Source organism: Stegostoma tigrinum, chromosome 20, assembly GCF_030684315.1.
Source record: "Stegostoma tigrinum isolate sSteTig4 chromosome 20, sSteTig4.hap1, whole genome shotgun sequence".
In the NCBI taxonomy this organism is placed as follows: domain Eukaryota; kingdom Metazoa; phylum Chordata; class Chondrichthyes; order Orectolobiformes; family Stegostomatidae; genus Stegostoma; species Stegostoma tigrinum.
Genome location: NC_081373.1, coordinates 32,141,985 through 32,159,904, shown reverse-complemented (window position 1 = coordinate 32,159,904; position 17,920 = coordinate 32,141,985). Strand labels below are relative to the sequence as shown.

The window sequence follows — 17,920 nt, the reverse complement described above, 5'->3', positions numbered from 1 at the left end:
AACCTGTCTCTGCCTCCCTAACCGGTTCTTCCTCTCACCCATCCCTTCCTCCCACCCCAAGCCGCACCCCCAGCTACCTACTAACCTCATCCCACCTCCTTGACCTGTCCGTCTTCCCTGGACTGACCTATCCCCTCCCTACCTCCCCACCTACACCCTCTCCACCTATCTTCTTTACTCTCCATCTTCGGTCCGCCTCCCCCTCTCTCCCTATTTATTCCAGTTCCCTCCCCCCATCCCCCTCTCTGATGAAGGGTCTAGGCCCGAAACGTCAGCTTTTGTGCTCCTGAGATGCTGCTTGGCCTGCTGTGTTCATCCAGCCTCACATTTTATTATCCCTATATAAGTAAATGGCTTTGAGTTTTTTTCTGGAAGTTAATGTTTAATAATATGATAAATGTTTTGGTAATGAAATAATTTTAAAAATGCAGCTATCAGGGAGAAAGCAAAATCTTACACTTCTTAGATGCATTTGAAGGAAGCAGCTCTGCCTTAAGGATATCTGAATTTCAATTTTTTGCAAACATTAGTTTCAGACCATGCAGATTACATGACCCACAGATGCCAGACATTCAGCCAAATTGAAAGAAGATTTCTTCATCACTGTGGGGTTTACTCTTGACACAGCTGTACAAGTATAAATCATCTGTTATAGCTTTCTGTGTTAGCTAAGATTGTAACAGAGAGTGAAGACTTAAATTCAAGAGTGTGCACTTCAGTTAAAAGGTTAGCATTTCCTGGATCTGCGGACAAGCTGAACAGCTTTGATACAGCAAATATCAGAAAACAGTGTGATTCAAAATATATGCTTATATCAAATCCTAACTCATTTTCCTTCACACATCACCAATCATTTTTCAATATTGGCAGGGTTTAGGCAATCGAGTGCATCTGACTGCAGATCTTAGAAAATCTACCTCAATATGTATGAACTATTTGATTACCTTCAGTTCATTTATCATCAGTACAAATTTTTACTTTAGGGTGTCAGAGATTGGAATAATACATTAATTCAGACAGTATCGAACAACAATGAATCTCTTAGGCCATGCATGATCAGTTAAGTAGAACAACAAGAAAGATGGCTGTAAGCAATTTATCACATACAGGTTATTTCTTTGGTATGTCAATTCACCCTGAAATTACACTGCATTACTGTTAGGCTGTAATGACTTAACATGATCACATGTAGTTGTCTGTCCTCCACTGTGACAGGTTCAGAGCTCACTTTAGTCAATAGAAAACTGTGCAATGAGTCTCAATTACAACACTCTAAACATTTGCGAAGAGGGACGTAGTATATTCGCAACTACAGGAAAAGGGGGCAGAGAAGTTCAGAAGACATTTAGCTGTAAAAGCGCTTGTGTAATGGAGACAGAAAGTAATTGTAAAGTTGAAAGAGGGATAACCCATCAGCCAACAAGCATTTTTTATACCTACGTCTAACCTTTCAAGAGCTGTGCCATGTGTTTCTCCAGGTATAGAATCAGTTTCAATTCTTAATTAACACAGGATTTGTGGAGAATTAACATCCATTGAGGGGCAATCTACATTTATATGAGTTAGCTCTTTTACTTTCCATTATACTTAAGGCCAAAGGAGAACCTTTGAAGAGCAGGTGTGCATGCTGGAATGGATAGAGATAGAAGCTAATGTGCTGAAAATCTTGTCAAACATTAAGATTGACAAGTCGCCAGGCCCGGACCAGATTTGTCCTCGGCTGCTTTGGGAAATGAGAAATGCAATTGCTTTGCCACTTGCGAAGATCTTTGCATCCTCGCTCGCCACTGGAGTCGTACCTGAGGACTGGAGAGAGGCAAATGTAATTCCTCTCTTCAAGAAAGGAAATAGGGAAATCCCCGGCAATTACAGACCAGTAAGTCTCATGTCTGTCATCTGCAAGGTGTTAGAAAGGATTCTGAGCGAGAGGATTTATGACCATCTGGAAGAGCATAGCTTGATTAAATGCAGTCAACACGGCTTTGTGAGGGGCAGGTCATGCCTCACAAACCTTATCGACTTCTTTGAGGATGTGACTAGAAAAGTTGATGAGGGTCGAGCTGTGGATGTGGTGTATACGGACTTAAGCAAGGCATTTGATAAGGTTGCCCATGGTAGGCTCATTCAGAAGGTCAGGGGTAATGGGATACAGGGGAACTTAGCTATCTGGATACAGAACTGGCTGGCCAACAGAAGACAGCGGGTGGTAGTAGAAGGAAAATATTCTGCCTGGACGTCAGTGGTGAGTGGTGTTCCACAGGGCTCTGTCCTTGGGCCTCTACTGTTGGTAATTTTTATTAATGACTTGGATGAGGGGTTTGAAGGATGGGTCAGCAAGTTTGCAGGCGACACGAAGGTTGGAGGTGTCGTTGACAGTATAGAGGGCTGTTGTAGGCAGCGGGACATTGACAGGATGCAGAGATGGGCTGAGAGGTGGCAAATGGAGTTCAACCTGGATAAATGTGAGGTGATGCACTTTGGAAGGTCGAATTTGAAAGCTGAGTACAGGATTAAGGATAGGATTCTTGGCAGTGTGGAGGGACAGAGGGATCTTGGTGTGCAGATACACAGATCCCTTAAAATGGCCACCCAAGTGGACAGGGTTGTTAAGAAGGCATATGGTGTTTTAGCTTTCATTAACAGGGGGATTGAGTTTAAGAGTCGTGAGATCTTGTTGCAGCTCTATAAAACTTTGGTTAGACCACACTTGGAATACTGCGTCCAGTTCTGGGCGCCCTATTATAGGAAAGATGTGGATGCTTTGGAGCGGGTTCAGAGGAGGTTTACCAGGATGCTGCCTGGACTGGAGGGCTTATCTTATGAAGAGAGGTTGACTGAGCTCGGACTCTTTTCATTGGAGAAAAGGAGGAGGAGGGGGACCTAATTGAGGTATACAAGACAATGAGAGGCATAGATAGAGTTGATAGCCAGAGATTATTTCCCAGGGCAGAAAAGGCTAAGACGAGGGGTCATAGTTTTAAGCTGGTTGGAGGAAAGTATAGAGGGGATGTCAGAGGCGGGTTCTTTACACAGAGATACACTGACTTGTCATCATATTCAGCACAAGACAAATACATAAAGCAAAGCTAAATTAGTACAACCATTTCATCTACTATGTTAATGACTGTTAATGTCTTGCCCAATCACAGACTGGCACCTTTTAAGGTAGCAGCTGCCTCTAATGCACCCGCCAGTTGCCCATGATCTGTGAATGACCCCAGGCAAGAGGTGATTGAAGATCAGTGGCAATGGACTGAAGCATTTAAGTGGGAACTGGAACATTAAACATTACAGTATTGGTTGCTTCTCATTTAAATCTCTCATCTTCTGTCTTCAAACTTACTTTGGGAGTCAGTATTTAATTCCAAGCTGCATTTCAATTCCTCACAATCTGGACTTTACTGCCTGCATTCACAGTATTATCAGTTAGGCAGTTCTAATATTAATATGTAAAATGCCAGGATTTAAAATAGCCTGGTATCAACTGGATACATACTACAAAGGGAATTAGTGAATAGACTAAACACTATTTCACACAGTATCAGACATTTACAAACAGAAAGTCTAACTACCCATGCATTTTAAATACTATGTTTTGTGAATTTTGTATGTTTTACTACAGAGTCACCCGAAATGGGCTAAGTTCCTAATTGAAGCTGAAGGCAAACAGTTGGTCATCGAACTTGAAAGAAATGAGTGAGTAGTTCTTAAGCAGTCTGAGCTACAAATTGATGACATATGTATTGCCTCGGGCAGTAACTGTGTTCTGTTAAACGATGCGTAGCTTCTGGTAAATATTTTGTAACTGTAATGTTCCTATTTAAATTTGAATTACTTTAAACTCAAATAAACATTAATCAACACATTTTAGGATTTTGGTAAACATATAACATTGGACAGTCATTAACATAGTAGATGAAATGGTTGTACTAATTTAGCTTTGCTTTATGTATTTGTCTTGTGCTGAATATGATGACAAGTCAGTGTATCTTAAAGACCTTGCTGTTGTTATTTTTAATCATTAAAACATGTAACGATATTTTTATCATCAATCAAATATTTATCTGTTGGCAGAATTGGTACTTTGTAGTACACTGTCTTGCTCTCATAAATCTGAACCTCAAGATTTCACTTAAATATTTTTACTGTGAATGCTCCAGCAATGCATGAATGCAGATATCATGCTCAATTCTAAAGTTGAAGACTTTGGTTTTGACGTTAAATCTGTCTCCTGAGGATTATAAAGTCCTTACTACACAGAACGAAATAATCCCTTTTTTGTATTACGTAACTGTAGTAAAAAGAGACAAGTTTTGGTTTTGGAAACATAAGCACTTAAGATGGAAATTGATAAGTTATTTTGAAAAAAAACGCACATGGCAATTAATTTTGAACCTCCAGCAGCTGCCATTCCTCAAACCTCTCCCCATTTTTATCCCATGGAGACATAACGACTACAGTTATTTGAACAAGTGGTACCTTTGTCCCTGTAAACCTCATGCTATATTCTACAAAAGATTGGTTTGCCTGTGATCACTTCAATAACTAGTGAGGATAACCTGAGCAATGATGACAAGTTCATCAAAGTTGATTGGTAACCAGTGAGATTTTTAAAAAATTTACTCTTGGGATGTGGGCATCACTGACTGGGTTAGCATTTACTGCATGTCACAAGTTGTCTTTGAGAAGGTATTGGCTCTCTTGAACTACGAGAGTCCAAGTGCTGAAGGTAGACCCAGAATGCTGTTAGACCAGGAGTTCCAGGATTTTGACCCATCAACACTGAAGAAACAGCAATTTGTCTCCATGTCTGGATAATAAGTGGCTCAGACAGGAACTTGCAGATGGTGTTCTGCTGCCCTTACATTTCCAGATGGCAGTGATCATAGGTCTAGAAGGTGTCAACGATGAATATCCTCATTTCTTAGCTAATGATGGAGGGAAAGTCATTGATGAAGCAGCTGAAAATAGATGGGCCTAGGACACTGCCCTGAAGAGCTCCTGCAAAGCCCTGCAGCTGAGATGACCTCTGGCAACCATAACCGTCGTTCCTTGTGCCAATCCAGCAGAGAGTTTTCCCTCGTTCCCATTGACTTCAGTTTCGCTAAGGCTGCTTGATGCTACACTTGGTTAGATGTGCCCTTGATACCGAGAGTGAGTGCTCTTACGTCACCCTTGGAATTCATATCTTTTGTCCATGTTTGAACCAAAGCTATAATCAGGTCAGGAACTGAATGGGTCTGGTGGAACCGAAACTGAGTATCAGAGAGCAGCTTATTGCTAAGCAAGTGCTGCTTGGTGGCACTGTTGATGACACCTTCCATCGCATTATTAATGATCGAGGGTAGACTAATGGGATAGTTATTGGCCGAGTTGGATTTGTCCTGCTTATAGTGTACAGGATCTCCCTGGGGATGTACCCTAATGTCAGGTAGATGCCATTATTGTAGCTATACTGGAACAGTTTGGCTAGGGGTGCCACACATTTGGGGGCACAAGTCTTCCATACTATTGCCAGAATGTTGTCAGGTTCGATAACTTCTTCAGTATCCAGTGCCTCCAACTGTTTCTTGATATTATGTGGAATGAATCGAATTGGCTAAAGATTGGCGTCTTTGATATTGGGGACATTATATTGATCTCAAAACATTAACTTTGTTTCTATCTCCACAGATGCTATCTGACCTATTGAGTTTCTCCACCATTCTGAGTGAGTTTCAGATTACAACATCCACAGTAATTTTATTTTGTATGGGTGTCATTTTACTAGTTTTCCAAACTGTAGTCCCCCTTTCAAACACTGTTTTTTAAAACAGCTCTTTTTCATTTTGGTCCCCAGTTTTCAAAAACACAAAATTAACAGACATATTCGTTATATATAGAAAGTAAATGCTTTTGACGCTCACCAACTAAAGCCACATAAGAGTCAAATACTGTTGAATTCTCTTTAGTTCCATATTACTCTCATAAAATGCTTTTATTCATTGCTTTTCATTGCTATTATTAATTATGTATTAAGTAACCACTGTAACGTTTCTTTAATTTGACTTGCAATGAAACTACCAGAAGTAAAGGGAATTTTGTTGAGATAGCATAATAATATTTGATTAGTTTATTTATACAGTGTACAGCTGAAGCAGAATTTATTCAGGACAGAGGTAAACAACAAAATTGAAATATTTGCTCGAGACTACCATTAATTCCTAAAATTTGACCTAGTTTGTGATAAAATGTTGTTTGTTTATTTATTGTTACACGTAATATATATTTTTAAAGACAGATTGAGTTAAAATCCAGGAAGAGGGTGTAATTTCTTACCTGAGTGATGAGATCTGTCACGGCCCTGATATATGACCTTGGTCCTTATTTTAACAAGCTAATTTAGTACGAGTAGCTAGCCAGTGAATTATCAATGCAGATCTTGCTTGAGAGCTGCTGACAGTGCCACAACAGTTCTCAGGCAAATGGATCTTGAGGAGAAAAACAGGCAGGGGAGAGAGTGTGGAAATAAGATTGGGGAGAAACATTGGCAAGGTAAATATTCAGGGACAGAGAAAAACAGGGCAAGATGGGGTGTGTTGGGGGGGTGATGGTGGGCGCACAGTTATAAGATCAGTGGACCAGTGTTGATCAGAGCCCAACAGTGAAGGCAGGCTGTATTCTTTAAATCTGAAATCCTTGGGTACATTCTGGCTTCTCAAAAAAGTTATCTTGTTGGGATTGTGTACCCCAAAATCTAGTAGTTCCTGAGTGCACCCCAGGAAACCAGTCTTGCATTGGTGGGTTTTAAGCGGTATTCAATTCATTATTCTCCCTTATAATTGATTTATCTTGTGCTTAAGCCACGAATTCCACCTACCAGTGAGATACTTGTTTGGAGAAGGTTGGGCTGTGGGTGTTTTTACATATACTGTTCCTTAGGCTGTTTGCTCTTTATCTCTAAGTATGGCTCTTAAACTCCTTTTAGACTGTCTTGTTTATTTACACGTGTAGTAGGTTATTAAATACAACTAACTAGTGTAATGCCTAAGACCTCTCTCTTCACATTCTAGTCTTGGGTCTTCTCTCTCATTGAATCATGTGATCAGCTACATCAGGTATTGTTATAGCCATGAATCTCATCGTACCATACTCATATTGCATTGGGTACACCTTCAACTTCAGACAAGCGCTACCTTCCTGCTATCTTGAGCATTTTGTTAGCTGACTTGCAGAATTTAAGATAATAACTGTTATTGTTGTTATAAGACTTTGTATTGACAGAGAATAAATGATTCTGCTTTCCTGGTTTCCAGTCCACGGATCTATTATTACTAAAGTATACATTTTCACGAATACTGTCAGTTGTGTAGTTGCATTTTAACACAATATTTTAAAAACTGGTCATCTTGCTTTACATTCAATTTCACAGCAACTCAATTTCTATCCATCTGAATGGTTTGAGTTATAGTGTGAGGCTGAATAGGCTGGGACTTTTTTTCCCTGGAGCATCAGAGGCTGAGGGGTGACTTTATAGGGGTTTATAAAATCATGAGGGTCAAGAATTCGGTGATAGCCCACGTCTTTTCCCTAGGTAAGGGATTCTAAAACCAAAAGGCGTTGGTGAAAGTGGAAAGATTTAAAAAGGTCCTGCGGGGTAAATTTTTCACGCAGAGTGTGGATCAAGCTGCCAGAAATTGTGTAGGTGGGTACAATTACAACATTTCAAAGGCATTTGGATGGGTATATGAATAGAAAGGTTTATGGGGATATGCGTCAAATGCTGACAAATCGGAATAGGTCAGATTGGGGAATCGAGCCTGCACAGACGAGTTGGACCAAAGGCTCTTATTTCGTGCTGTATGATTCTATGACTCTCTAAATGATGAGAGTAAGTTATAAAAACAATTGATGGAGCTGAGTTAAGTATTTGCACTTTTGAAACCAAAACAGTTGACAAGCCAGTATCTTATAGCTTGACCCTAATGTTAGCTAAAAAAAAACAAAAAATGTTTATGTAAAGAATCAGCCTTATTGGATTCAGTTACAACCGCAGCATGCCCGTGAAATGTCCAAGGCAGGCTGGGCCAATCAGTTCAATCCCCCAATGAACCAAGCTAAAGCTTGCAGTTAATACTGTTGCTAATGGTGAATAAAGAACTGCTGCTCTGCCGAATAAAACATTTATGAAACAGACCTTGTTCTTTCTACAATTAATTCTGTTTTTGAATTACTTGTTGCATGCATTATTCTACCAATAGAATTGACCTAGTCATTCATTATTGCCAAATTCAATATCTCAGTGAGATGCATTTAAATTAAAACAGATTAACATTATGTCAAATAATCCATGCATTATTCAGGATTTCTGTTCTTGGTGGCAGCACCCATTTTGTTTGCTGTATGTTGGCTGTCTGTATTGTAGAAATTCAAGACCATTAGAACAGCTCAAGTATATTGAAAGTGCTGCACAGTCTTTTATAGCCAGCATTAATTCAGCTACTCACTGACTATATCCCGCTAACCATCAGAAGCCGAAGCAAACGTAAACTTAGATCAGAGACGAGCTTCACACCACATTTTTGTCAACTCGCACCTCCATAACACCACTGCCTCAGTTCATTTGATGCTCAAATTCTCATTGGTGTCTTTGTTAGCTCTGAATTTGACTATTGTAGCAAGCACTGAATAGCTTATGTGAATTGGAAAACATCCAGAACCCGGCTGTCCATTTCCTAACTCACACCAAGCCTGGTGCAGAGTCATATTGGATTTGAAATGTTAACTCTATTTGTATCTCCACAGATGCTGCCAGACCCTCTGAGTTTCTCTAACATATTCCAGGTTTGTTTCTGTTGTCCAGCATCTGCAGTATTTTTAGTTTTATTAAGCAAAGCCTTAGATGTAAAATACTCATCTTTATTATCAAATGTCTTCATTGCCTTACCCTGCCCTGTCTCTAATTTTCTGCAACCTTATTATTCTCTCAGATATCTGGACACCCCTAATCCTGGCTTCTTGAACATCCCTAATTTTAACATCACCTCATGTAATCGGGTATTAAAATTTATTTGTTAATGCTCCTATAAAGCACTTTGGGAGGTTTTAATACATTCGGGGGATATCTAGCCACAAGGTTTTGTTACACTCTTCAATTATAGCATCATGAATTTGCTTCAAGGTCAGTATTAAAGTATTGTTGTGGAGCAGATTCATAAATACTGCACTGAATTTAATGCTACCATGTTAATGGGTTTGAAAGCAAAGTTGGGGAACACATTAACTTCAGCAGCTAGCTTATCCACTGCTTTTGCTTTGACCCTGCATTGGTGCAGCAGCTTGCTCATGTCAGTCATGCCCACTTAAGGAACTCATTCTGCTTCTGCAAAGATATAACTGACAGTAGGAGAGCTCTGTGCCAAGCAGTTTTCCTTCATGGGCTAGTGAAGCACATGGGATAGCCCAACTTAACCACCTAACTCTGTTCGGTGGAGGGCCCTCCCTCCTCCATGATATTACTCATTCTCCCCAGCTTACTGCCCTTAGGGGCCTCTCAAACCCCAGCCACTCATTTTCCTTGCTAATGCATGGAACCAACAAGAGCCTCAATTCTATATAAATACTCCAGGCAATGAAGAGGTCTTCAGCTCCCTGAGATGAGAATACCTCCTTCATCTGGATGGAATTCTCACTCCTAGCCAGAACAATGGCATGGCTGTGCGGCAGCCAATGTTCCCCTGTTATGACCCTGTTATAAGGAGGGGTGAATTGGCCTCATTCTGCTCTTCGCTGAATGATCTCAGAAATGATTCAAGCTCATTTCAGGATGTATAAACATCTCCCCCAATTAAAATGTAGTTCACTGTTTTCCTCAGAAACAATAAGCAACCAAATATAAGGTTGCCTTTAGTTTAAAAAAAAGACAAATTTATTATCTACTAACTCTGAGGTAAAGAATAAGGACGCAACGTTACGTTAACAGACCCTGAAATCAGGATCTGATTCCTGATAATGCAGGACCATTGTATGAAGGAAGTTGGGATTGCTTAGGACTATATTCCCTGGAATTCAGAAGACTGAGGAGGTATCTTACAGAAACCTATTAAATTCCAAGAAGAATAAACAGGAAAAATGCAGGAATTATGTTCTGATGATGAGGGAACTGGGGTCAGAGCCTATGTCCATTTAAGACTGAGATGAGGAAAAACTTCTTCACTCGGAGAATGCTAAGCCTGTGAAGTTCTCTGACACAGAAAGCAGTTGAGACCAAAACATTGAACATTTTCAAGAAAGAGACAGACATAGTTATAGAATCGTAGAGAACCATAGAAGCCCTTCAGCCCATTAGGTCTGCACTGACAAAAAACTACTTTGAACCTGCACTAGTCCCACTTTCCAGTACTTGTTATAACATTTCAAGTGCCCATCCAAGTGCTTTTTAAGGGTTGTGAAGTGTCCTGGCTCAACCAGCCTCCCAGGCAGTGCATTCCGACCTCCACCACCATTTGCTCAAATGCCTTCTGAACCTCCTGCCTTTCACCTTAAAATTATGCCTCTTTGTTATTAACCCTTCAACTAAGTGGAACAACTGCTTCTTAGGGCTAAAGAAATCAACAAATCATGAGGTGAAAGCAGGAACAAGCTGCTGAGTTGGCCAAGCAGCCATGATCATGTTGAATAGTGGAACAGGCTTCAAGGGAAAAATGGCCTACTCCTGTTCCTAGTTTCTGTGTATCTACATAGACCATCTTTCATAGTAACAAAACCAGAATACAATACCTTAATGTATCTGTAATAAACTTGGTATTCCTTTAATTTTCTCGTGAATTCCTTAGTACAAGTTAGTTCTTTAAAAATGAACAAATTTTGAGGTTCCTTCTCTTTCTACCCTTTGGCATGACTTTCCCCTCTCTGCTGCTGGTGAGGAAGGTGGCAAGAAAGGCAAATGATTGGGTGGGTTGGCCTGAGAGAGATACTTCATTTCCCTCCACCTCAGCAAGTAAATTCTAGGTAGGAAAGTCTATTGGTGACATTCTCAACTTGCTGCCAGCTCAATTACATGCCATGTCAGCAGGAGGTTGCATCCATTGATGCCAGTCTGGAACGATCAAGTGCAGGGAGGCAGGACAAGTGGGTTGATCTGCTGAAGGTCATCCCTGAGCCTCTGCCTTCACACCCTTCTCCCCATGACACATGACTTTCCCACTGCTCACCAATCCAGCTCTTCATGGCTGCGCAGCCTGGATTTGCACTAATGTTCTTCAATTCCTTGAGGTTGCCAGTCTGTGTTTGGCCAGTAGCCAAACCTGGTTTGGACTTCAGCAGTAAGACTCCCGATGGAATGAGAAATTCTCCAGAAGACCATTAAGTAACTATTTGGCACTTAATCACCCAAGCTTTTTTTGGGTTGTTTGGGATTTAGAGTGAGCCATCCCTGAAATTACCACCTCAGCAACTGAGTGGCACAGAGCACAAAATTCACGAGACGTAGGAGCAGAAATAGACTGTCTGGTCCATCGAGTCTGCTCCTTGCCTGTGTTTCCATAAACTTTTGATGATAGACAGTGAGCCTTAGACAAAAAAAAGTCTCTACAGATGCAAACAGTGCTGCTTCTTCAGCAAATGTCTTTATAATTAAATAGCAAAGGAAAGGAATTCTTTCAAGTTTCTTATCCTTTTGTGTGTTAGTCCCTGGCTGGACACGTCCTCTGCAGGAAGTAAATAAACAAGGTTTATAATTATCAGCTTCAGAAGCCACAAGCAGGACATGACTACGACTCAACTTCTTTTTCTCATGTAGATTTGTAATCTCATGGAATACTTGCTACTAAACATGACTGCACAATCTCTGGAAGCTTTAGTGAAGGAAATAAAAAAGTTGCTGATTAGGGGAAGAAGGATATACACTTGGCACTGGATCAGCCTGTCTGGAACAAGAATTTGGAGAAAAATAATTCAAATAGAATAGTTGAATTATCTTCCTTTGTTTTGGAACATACTGTTTTCCAGTACTGTGGATCACAACTCTAGTATCCCAACATTTGGAAGCCCAAAACCTGGGGCTGAGGAATTGCGGAATGCTTGTCGATAAATGGATGTAAATACACTATTTGAAAAAAAATCACCTGAAGACACACATTTCATTTGTATATCATTGTTCTTGTCGTTGTTATGTTAATGTATAACAATTCCTCAAGGTATTTTCTCACAGTCCTTTACTGCTGTAATAAACTTGGCTATTTATTTCCCATTATTCAGCTTTATAACATGTCACCCATCTCAGTATAGTTTGTAGCTTGTTTCAATTCTTTAAGAATCCTGTTGGACATTCTAAGTTGAGGTTTATTATTAAGTGCAGGACATTGAAAAATGTTTGAACAAACATCTTTGTGGGAGTTTCCTCGATTTCTGCCCAGCTGCTTTAGTTTTGGAAAATGTAAGCAGAAAATTATTTCATGTGTGTAAGTGGGGGTTTCCTCTAAAATTTTGCCAAATTTAAAGCAACATATTGAAATTAGCTTGAAGAAATTCATGCAATTCACATGATCTGCAGCAAAAACAGCCTCAAGCAGTCCTGAAGACAGATAGCATTTCTCCCCTCCTGCTGCTGGAATTTAATTCTTCAGGTGCTGGTGAACTAATTCAAGAGACCATACCTCATATGAGGTTAGATGCTACTTGTCAGCAGCCCATAACATTATGAAAGACATCTCACTTGAGCCAGATCCAGTTTTAATTTGATGTTCTCAAATGCACACTTTTAAGCATGGATCACGAGCAAACAGAAGTGGAAACACTGCCTGGATTTTCTCAGGATGAGGACTTAAATTAATTCAATCAGCTTTAGACTCAAAAGATTCGAATATAATACTCAGCACTGTCATATGTGACGTAAGATACATTACCTGAGCTCTCGTGAAATAAGGTATCAAAAAAACTGCTTAACGAGTCTAATGTTGAGCAGCTGTTAACAATTCACCTGCAACAGATTATGGTTTTAGTCATTTATCTCAAACTTTAATAGTAATGAGCCTTTTTAACCAGACATTTACTGCTGTTCTGCATCCAGCTTCAACAGAGATTAAACTATTTCCCTTTATGAAATTGAGGCCTGGAGACCTTTCAGGAATATGATAAAAAGAAAGGAACTCTGTATCATGACTCATTGTTGGGAAGACACTTTGGCTTGGAAAGGAGAAGCCTTGGATTAATACCAGTTGTAAAAACATCACCCATTTCTTTGAAATTGTATTTTAGAGTCTCATAAATTTCAAATGTCTATTTCATCCATGCAGTAAATGTCAGCTTTTTTTAAAGGTGATCTAATGTTCCAATATACCTCATCCACATAAAGTTTTCCACTTTTCAAGTGCAGATGCTTTTATGCAACATTTTAAGGATTATCGTAGCGCAGTAATGTTCTTCTTGCATCTGATTTACCAAAGTTTGTAACATATCTAAAGTGATATATCGCTTATTGTGATCCAGATGTTAGATCATTTTGGCGCTTTCCTTAATGTACTTTATTTCGGATGTGGGAACACAGAAATGGCTTAGTTGGACTCGTCAGATATAATACAGATAAACTCTGTACAAAAAAAGTGAACACGTGAAAAACAGCAGGCAGTCAGGCCAAGCACTTGTCTTCCTGCCGCACACCTAACTGGGACAGTGGGGTAAGATGCCAGGTTTTCAGTCAACATCTGCCCACCTAACTGCTCCCCAGTCACCAAATTTGCCAGAGCAAAGTCATTGAATTCCACCATAGAGTTAAGAAAACAATATAATAGAGGTATATAATCTGAAGTTTTGCTGTTCACATTTACAATTCATAATCACTGGCAGCTAATGGTATTTTGATTTGCAACAGGACAAGTATTTTCATGACTATGTATTGGCCATAGGTTAGCATTCCAGAGTTTGTGAATACACTTCTTGAAAAGTCAGGCTGTAACTTTGAATTCAACAAATTTAGCAATTTGTCATCTGACAATGGCTGTATATTATTCATCAAGCAGTTCAAACATGTATGACACATTCCTGGGAAGGAATGTGAACCTGGACCTACTGCCCCAGATGTAGAGGCAATACCACTGCACCACAAGAACCCTCCTCATATTTTTAATCAATCTGAGGTTGTAGACCTGCTTGCCGAGCCGGTGGGTTTGGTTGCAAATGTTTTGTTACTCTGCTAGGTAGCATCGTCTGTGTGCCTCTGTCCCATTTGTTATTTATATGCCTCGGTTTGCCAGGGTGTTTGGTATTATTTCTGGTTCTATTTCTCAGTGGTTTACACACAGGGTCTTATTCAATATGGTTGTCGATGGAGTTCCAGTTAGAACACTAGGCCCCCAGGAATTTCAATGCATGCCTCTGTTTGGCTTGTGCAATTATGGATGTGGGGAGAGAGATAATGGGAACTGTAGATGCTGGAGAATCCGAGATAACAAAGTGTAGGGCTGGATGAACACAGCAGGCCAAGCAGCACCTAAGATGCTGCTTGGCCTGCTGTATTCATCCAGTTCTACACTTTGTTATCTCCAGTTTTGGATGTGTTTCCCAGTCAAATTTGTGTCCCTTGTTGTCCATGTGTAGTGAGACAAGTGAGAATTGGTTGTGTTGCTTGGTGACTAGTTAGTGTTCATGTATCTGTATTGTCAGTTTTCTTCCAGTTTGGCCTGTGTAGTGTTTCACACAGTCCTTGCATGGTAATTTGTTTCTTGCACCAGTTTTGCCGGTTTTGGGTATGGGATTCTTTCTATTCGTTAGTAGCTGTCGTAGGGTGGTTGTTGGTTTGTGGGCTACTTAGGGGTCTGAGTAGCCTTGTGGTCATCTCTGAAATGTCCTTGATGTACGGAAGGGTGATTAGTGAGTCTGGTTGTATTGTATCTTCCTGTTGCGGTCTGTCTCGGAGGGATTATGTCTACAACCTCATCCACAATCCAACCGACAAATCTTTTCAAAAAATTTTAATCAAGCTGTTTGGACATGTTATGACACACCTCCAGGCAGGTAGAGCTCGAAGATGGCTGTATTGGCCCAGAGATAGGGTCATTGTCGCCATACCATCAGATCCAGCAATGACTGAAATAAGCTACCAGGAACAAAAAACTGAAGTCTCTGGAAAAACTCAGCAAGTCTGGCAGCATCTGTAAAAAGAAAATCAGAGTTAACGTTTCGGGTGCGGTGACCCTTCCATAGAACTGATGGTAGCTGGGAAGATGTTGGTTTATATTGCAGTAAAAAGGAAGGGAGATGGGGTAGGGTGTAAACAATAGGATAAAGGATAGAGCCTGAAGAGTGAGGAGAGAAGTTGGATAGACAAAGAGAGCGATAACGATCTGGCTAGGATGGTGAGTAGTTGGTAATGGGGACTGTTAGTGACTAATAACAGGTAGTGTGTAATGGTAGACTATGTGATAAAAAGCCTAGTATGTAGGGTAGGGGGCTAGGATATGGGAGAGTTTAGGCCCTAACAGTATTGAACTAGATATTGAGTCCTGAGGACTGCATGGTCCCCAAACAGAAAATGAGGTGTTGTTTTTCCAGCTTGTGTTGAGCTTCGCTGGAACACCGCAACAAGACAGAGACAAATACGTTGGCCAGGGAACAGGGTGGTGTGTTAAAATGGCAGGCAGCAGGTAGCTCAGGGTCTTTTTTTTTGCAAGCAGAGTGTAGATGTTCTGCAAAGCGGTTACCCAGTCTATGTTTCTTTTCCCCAAGCTACCACCTGATTCATCAAGGACCTTTAAATACAATGGACCCATCATTCCTTCTTGGCTTAGCCTTATTTGACTCTTGTATCAAACAATGTGATTAACTGGCAATACTCTCAAGGCAGTAGAGGAAGTGCAATGAATGCTTATTAAACCGTAGACAGAGAGTTGTAGTGGAAGGGAGTTTCTCAAAATGGAGAACTGTGACCAGTTGTGTTCCACAACTGTGTGCGAGCACTGTTGTTTGTGAGATACATAAGTGATGTGGAGGAAGGTGTAGACGGTCTGATTAGCAAGTTTGCAAATGACACTAAGATTGGTAGAATAGCAGATAGTAAAGGGGACTGTTGGAGAATGCAGCAGAATATAGATAGACTAGAGAGTTGAGCACAGAAATGGCAGATGGAGTTCAATCCAGGTAAATGCAAGGTGATGCATTTTGGAAGATCCAATTCAAGAGCGAACTATATGGTAAATGGAAAGGTCCTGGGGAAAACTGATGCACAGAGAGACTGGGTGTTCAGTTCCATTGTACCCTGAAGGTGGCAACGCAGGTGGATAGAGTGGTCAAGAAGGCATACGGGCATGCTTTCATTCGTCGGACGGGGCATTGCCTACAAGAGTTGGTAGGTTATGGTACAGTTGTATAGGACTTTGGTTTAGCCACATTTGGAATACTGCATACAGTCCTGGTTGCCACATTACCAAAAGGATGTGGATGCTTTGGAGAGGGCACAGAAGAGGTTCACCAGGATGTTGCCTGGTATGGAGGGTGCTAGAACATAGAACACAGAACATTACAGCGCAGCACAGGCCCTTCGGCGCTCAATGTTGCGCCGACCTGTGAAACCAATCTGAGGCCCATCTAACCTACACTATTCCTTTATCATCCATATGTTTATCCAATGACCAATTAAATGCCCTTAAAGTTGGCGAGTCTACTACTGTTGCAGGCAGGGCATTCCACGCCCTTACTACTCTCTGAGTAAAGAACCTACCTCTGACATCTGTCCTATATTGGTGCTAGCTATGAGGAGAGGTTGAGTAGATTAGGATTATTTACATTAGATAGACGGATGTTGAAGGGGGACCTGATTAAGGTCTACAGAATCATGAGAGGTACAGACAGGGTGGATAACAAGAAGCTTTTCCCAGAGTGAGGGACTCAATTACTAAGGGTCACGATTTCAAGGTGAGAGGGGAAAAGTTAAAGGGAGATATGCACGGAAAGCTCTTTATGCAGAGGCTGGTGGGTGCCTGGAATGCGTTGCCAGTGGAGGCGGTAGAGGTAGGCACAGTCGTGTCGTTTAAGATGTTTCTAGACAGATACATGAATGGGCTGGAAGCAGAGGGATACAGATCCTTGGAAAAAAACGTGACAGGCTTAGATGGATCGGCACAGGCTTGGAGGGCCAAAGGGCCTGTTTCTGTGCAGTAATTTTTTTTTCTTTGTTCTTTGTATGTCCACTTTCTATGAACAGTTTTTAAACAAATTGCATCTGAGTTTTGCATTTGCATTTCAATGGGCTAAAGACATGACAGCAGCATGACACATCGTAGCAAGGCAGTTCCATCAACCACTAACAAAACCCATCAAAAAATTCTGTTAAAGTACTAATTACTAGAAGTTGAAGTGAAGTCTGGATTATTAGGAGGAAAGGAAGTTGGTGATAAATTGCAAAATTTCTGCCTGTGGTGAATCATGGATTTGAAGATGGACCAGGGGCATTGGGGGTGGTCTGTTTTGACCCCAGCTGTTCCCTCTATGATGAAACAAATTGGATGAGATCTCCAAATGTACATCTTGTATATATTAGAGGTTTGCTGATAATGCTAAGCTGTGTAATTAAAGGAAAGTAAACAGCGTTCATAAACATTCCTGTCAATTAAACAGGGATGTGCAGATGAATTTTAATGTAAACAAATCTGAAATCATTCATATGATAAATGTGTACACAGTGAAGGGTGCCCATTAAGTTGCTTAGTATTGGTGGAATGGGCTATCATTCACCAAAGTTTTCCAGCCAATTTAAAACTACCATCAACAAATCACAGCAGCCAAATTATAATGGAATCTGCTTTTTTTTGTATTGCAAGCAAATAGTTCAGTACTGGATCTCCAAACAGATAGCTATTATTGTTTATGTTACTCTTTGTGATTTTGCAAATCCTTGCTACCAGTTGAGACCTTGAAAGGAACAACTAATGCCCACTTAAGGGTCTCA

General features: G+C 40.6%; 1 protein-coding gene across 3 annotated transcripts in view; it reads left to right on the top strand.

Moving 5' to 3' along the window:
* LOC125461867 (disintegrin and metalloproteinase domain-containing protein 12) overlaps positions 1–17,920 on the top strand; it is a 354,472-nt gene that overhangs the window by 73,600 nt on the left and 262,952 nt on the right. For 2 of the 3 annotated variants that reach the window (XM_059653083.1, XM_059653082.1), the window contains exon 3: positions 3,623–3,696. The exons of the other annotated variant lie outside the window; for it this stretch is intronic. In XM_059653083.1, the coding sequence (XP_059509066.1) occupies positions 3,623–3,696 (74 nt within the window). The remainder of the gene's footprint in view (positions 1–3,622; positions 3,697–17,920) is intronic. 3 annotated transcript variants of the gene reach the window in all.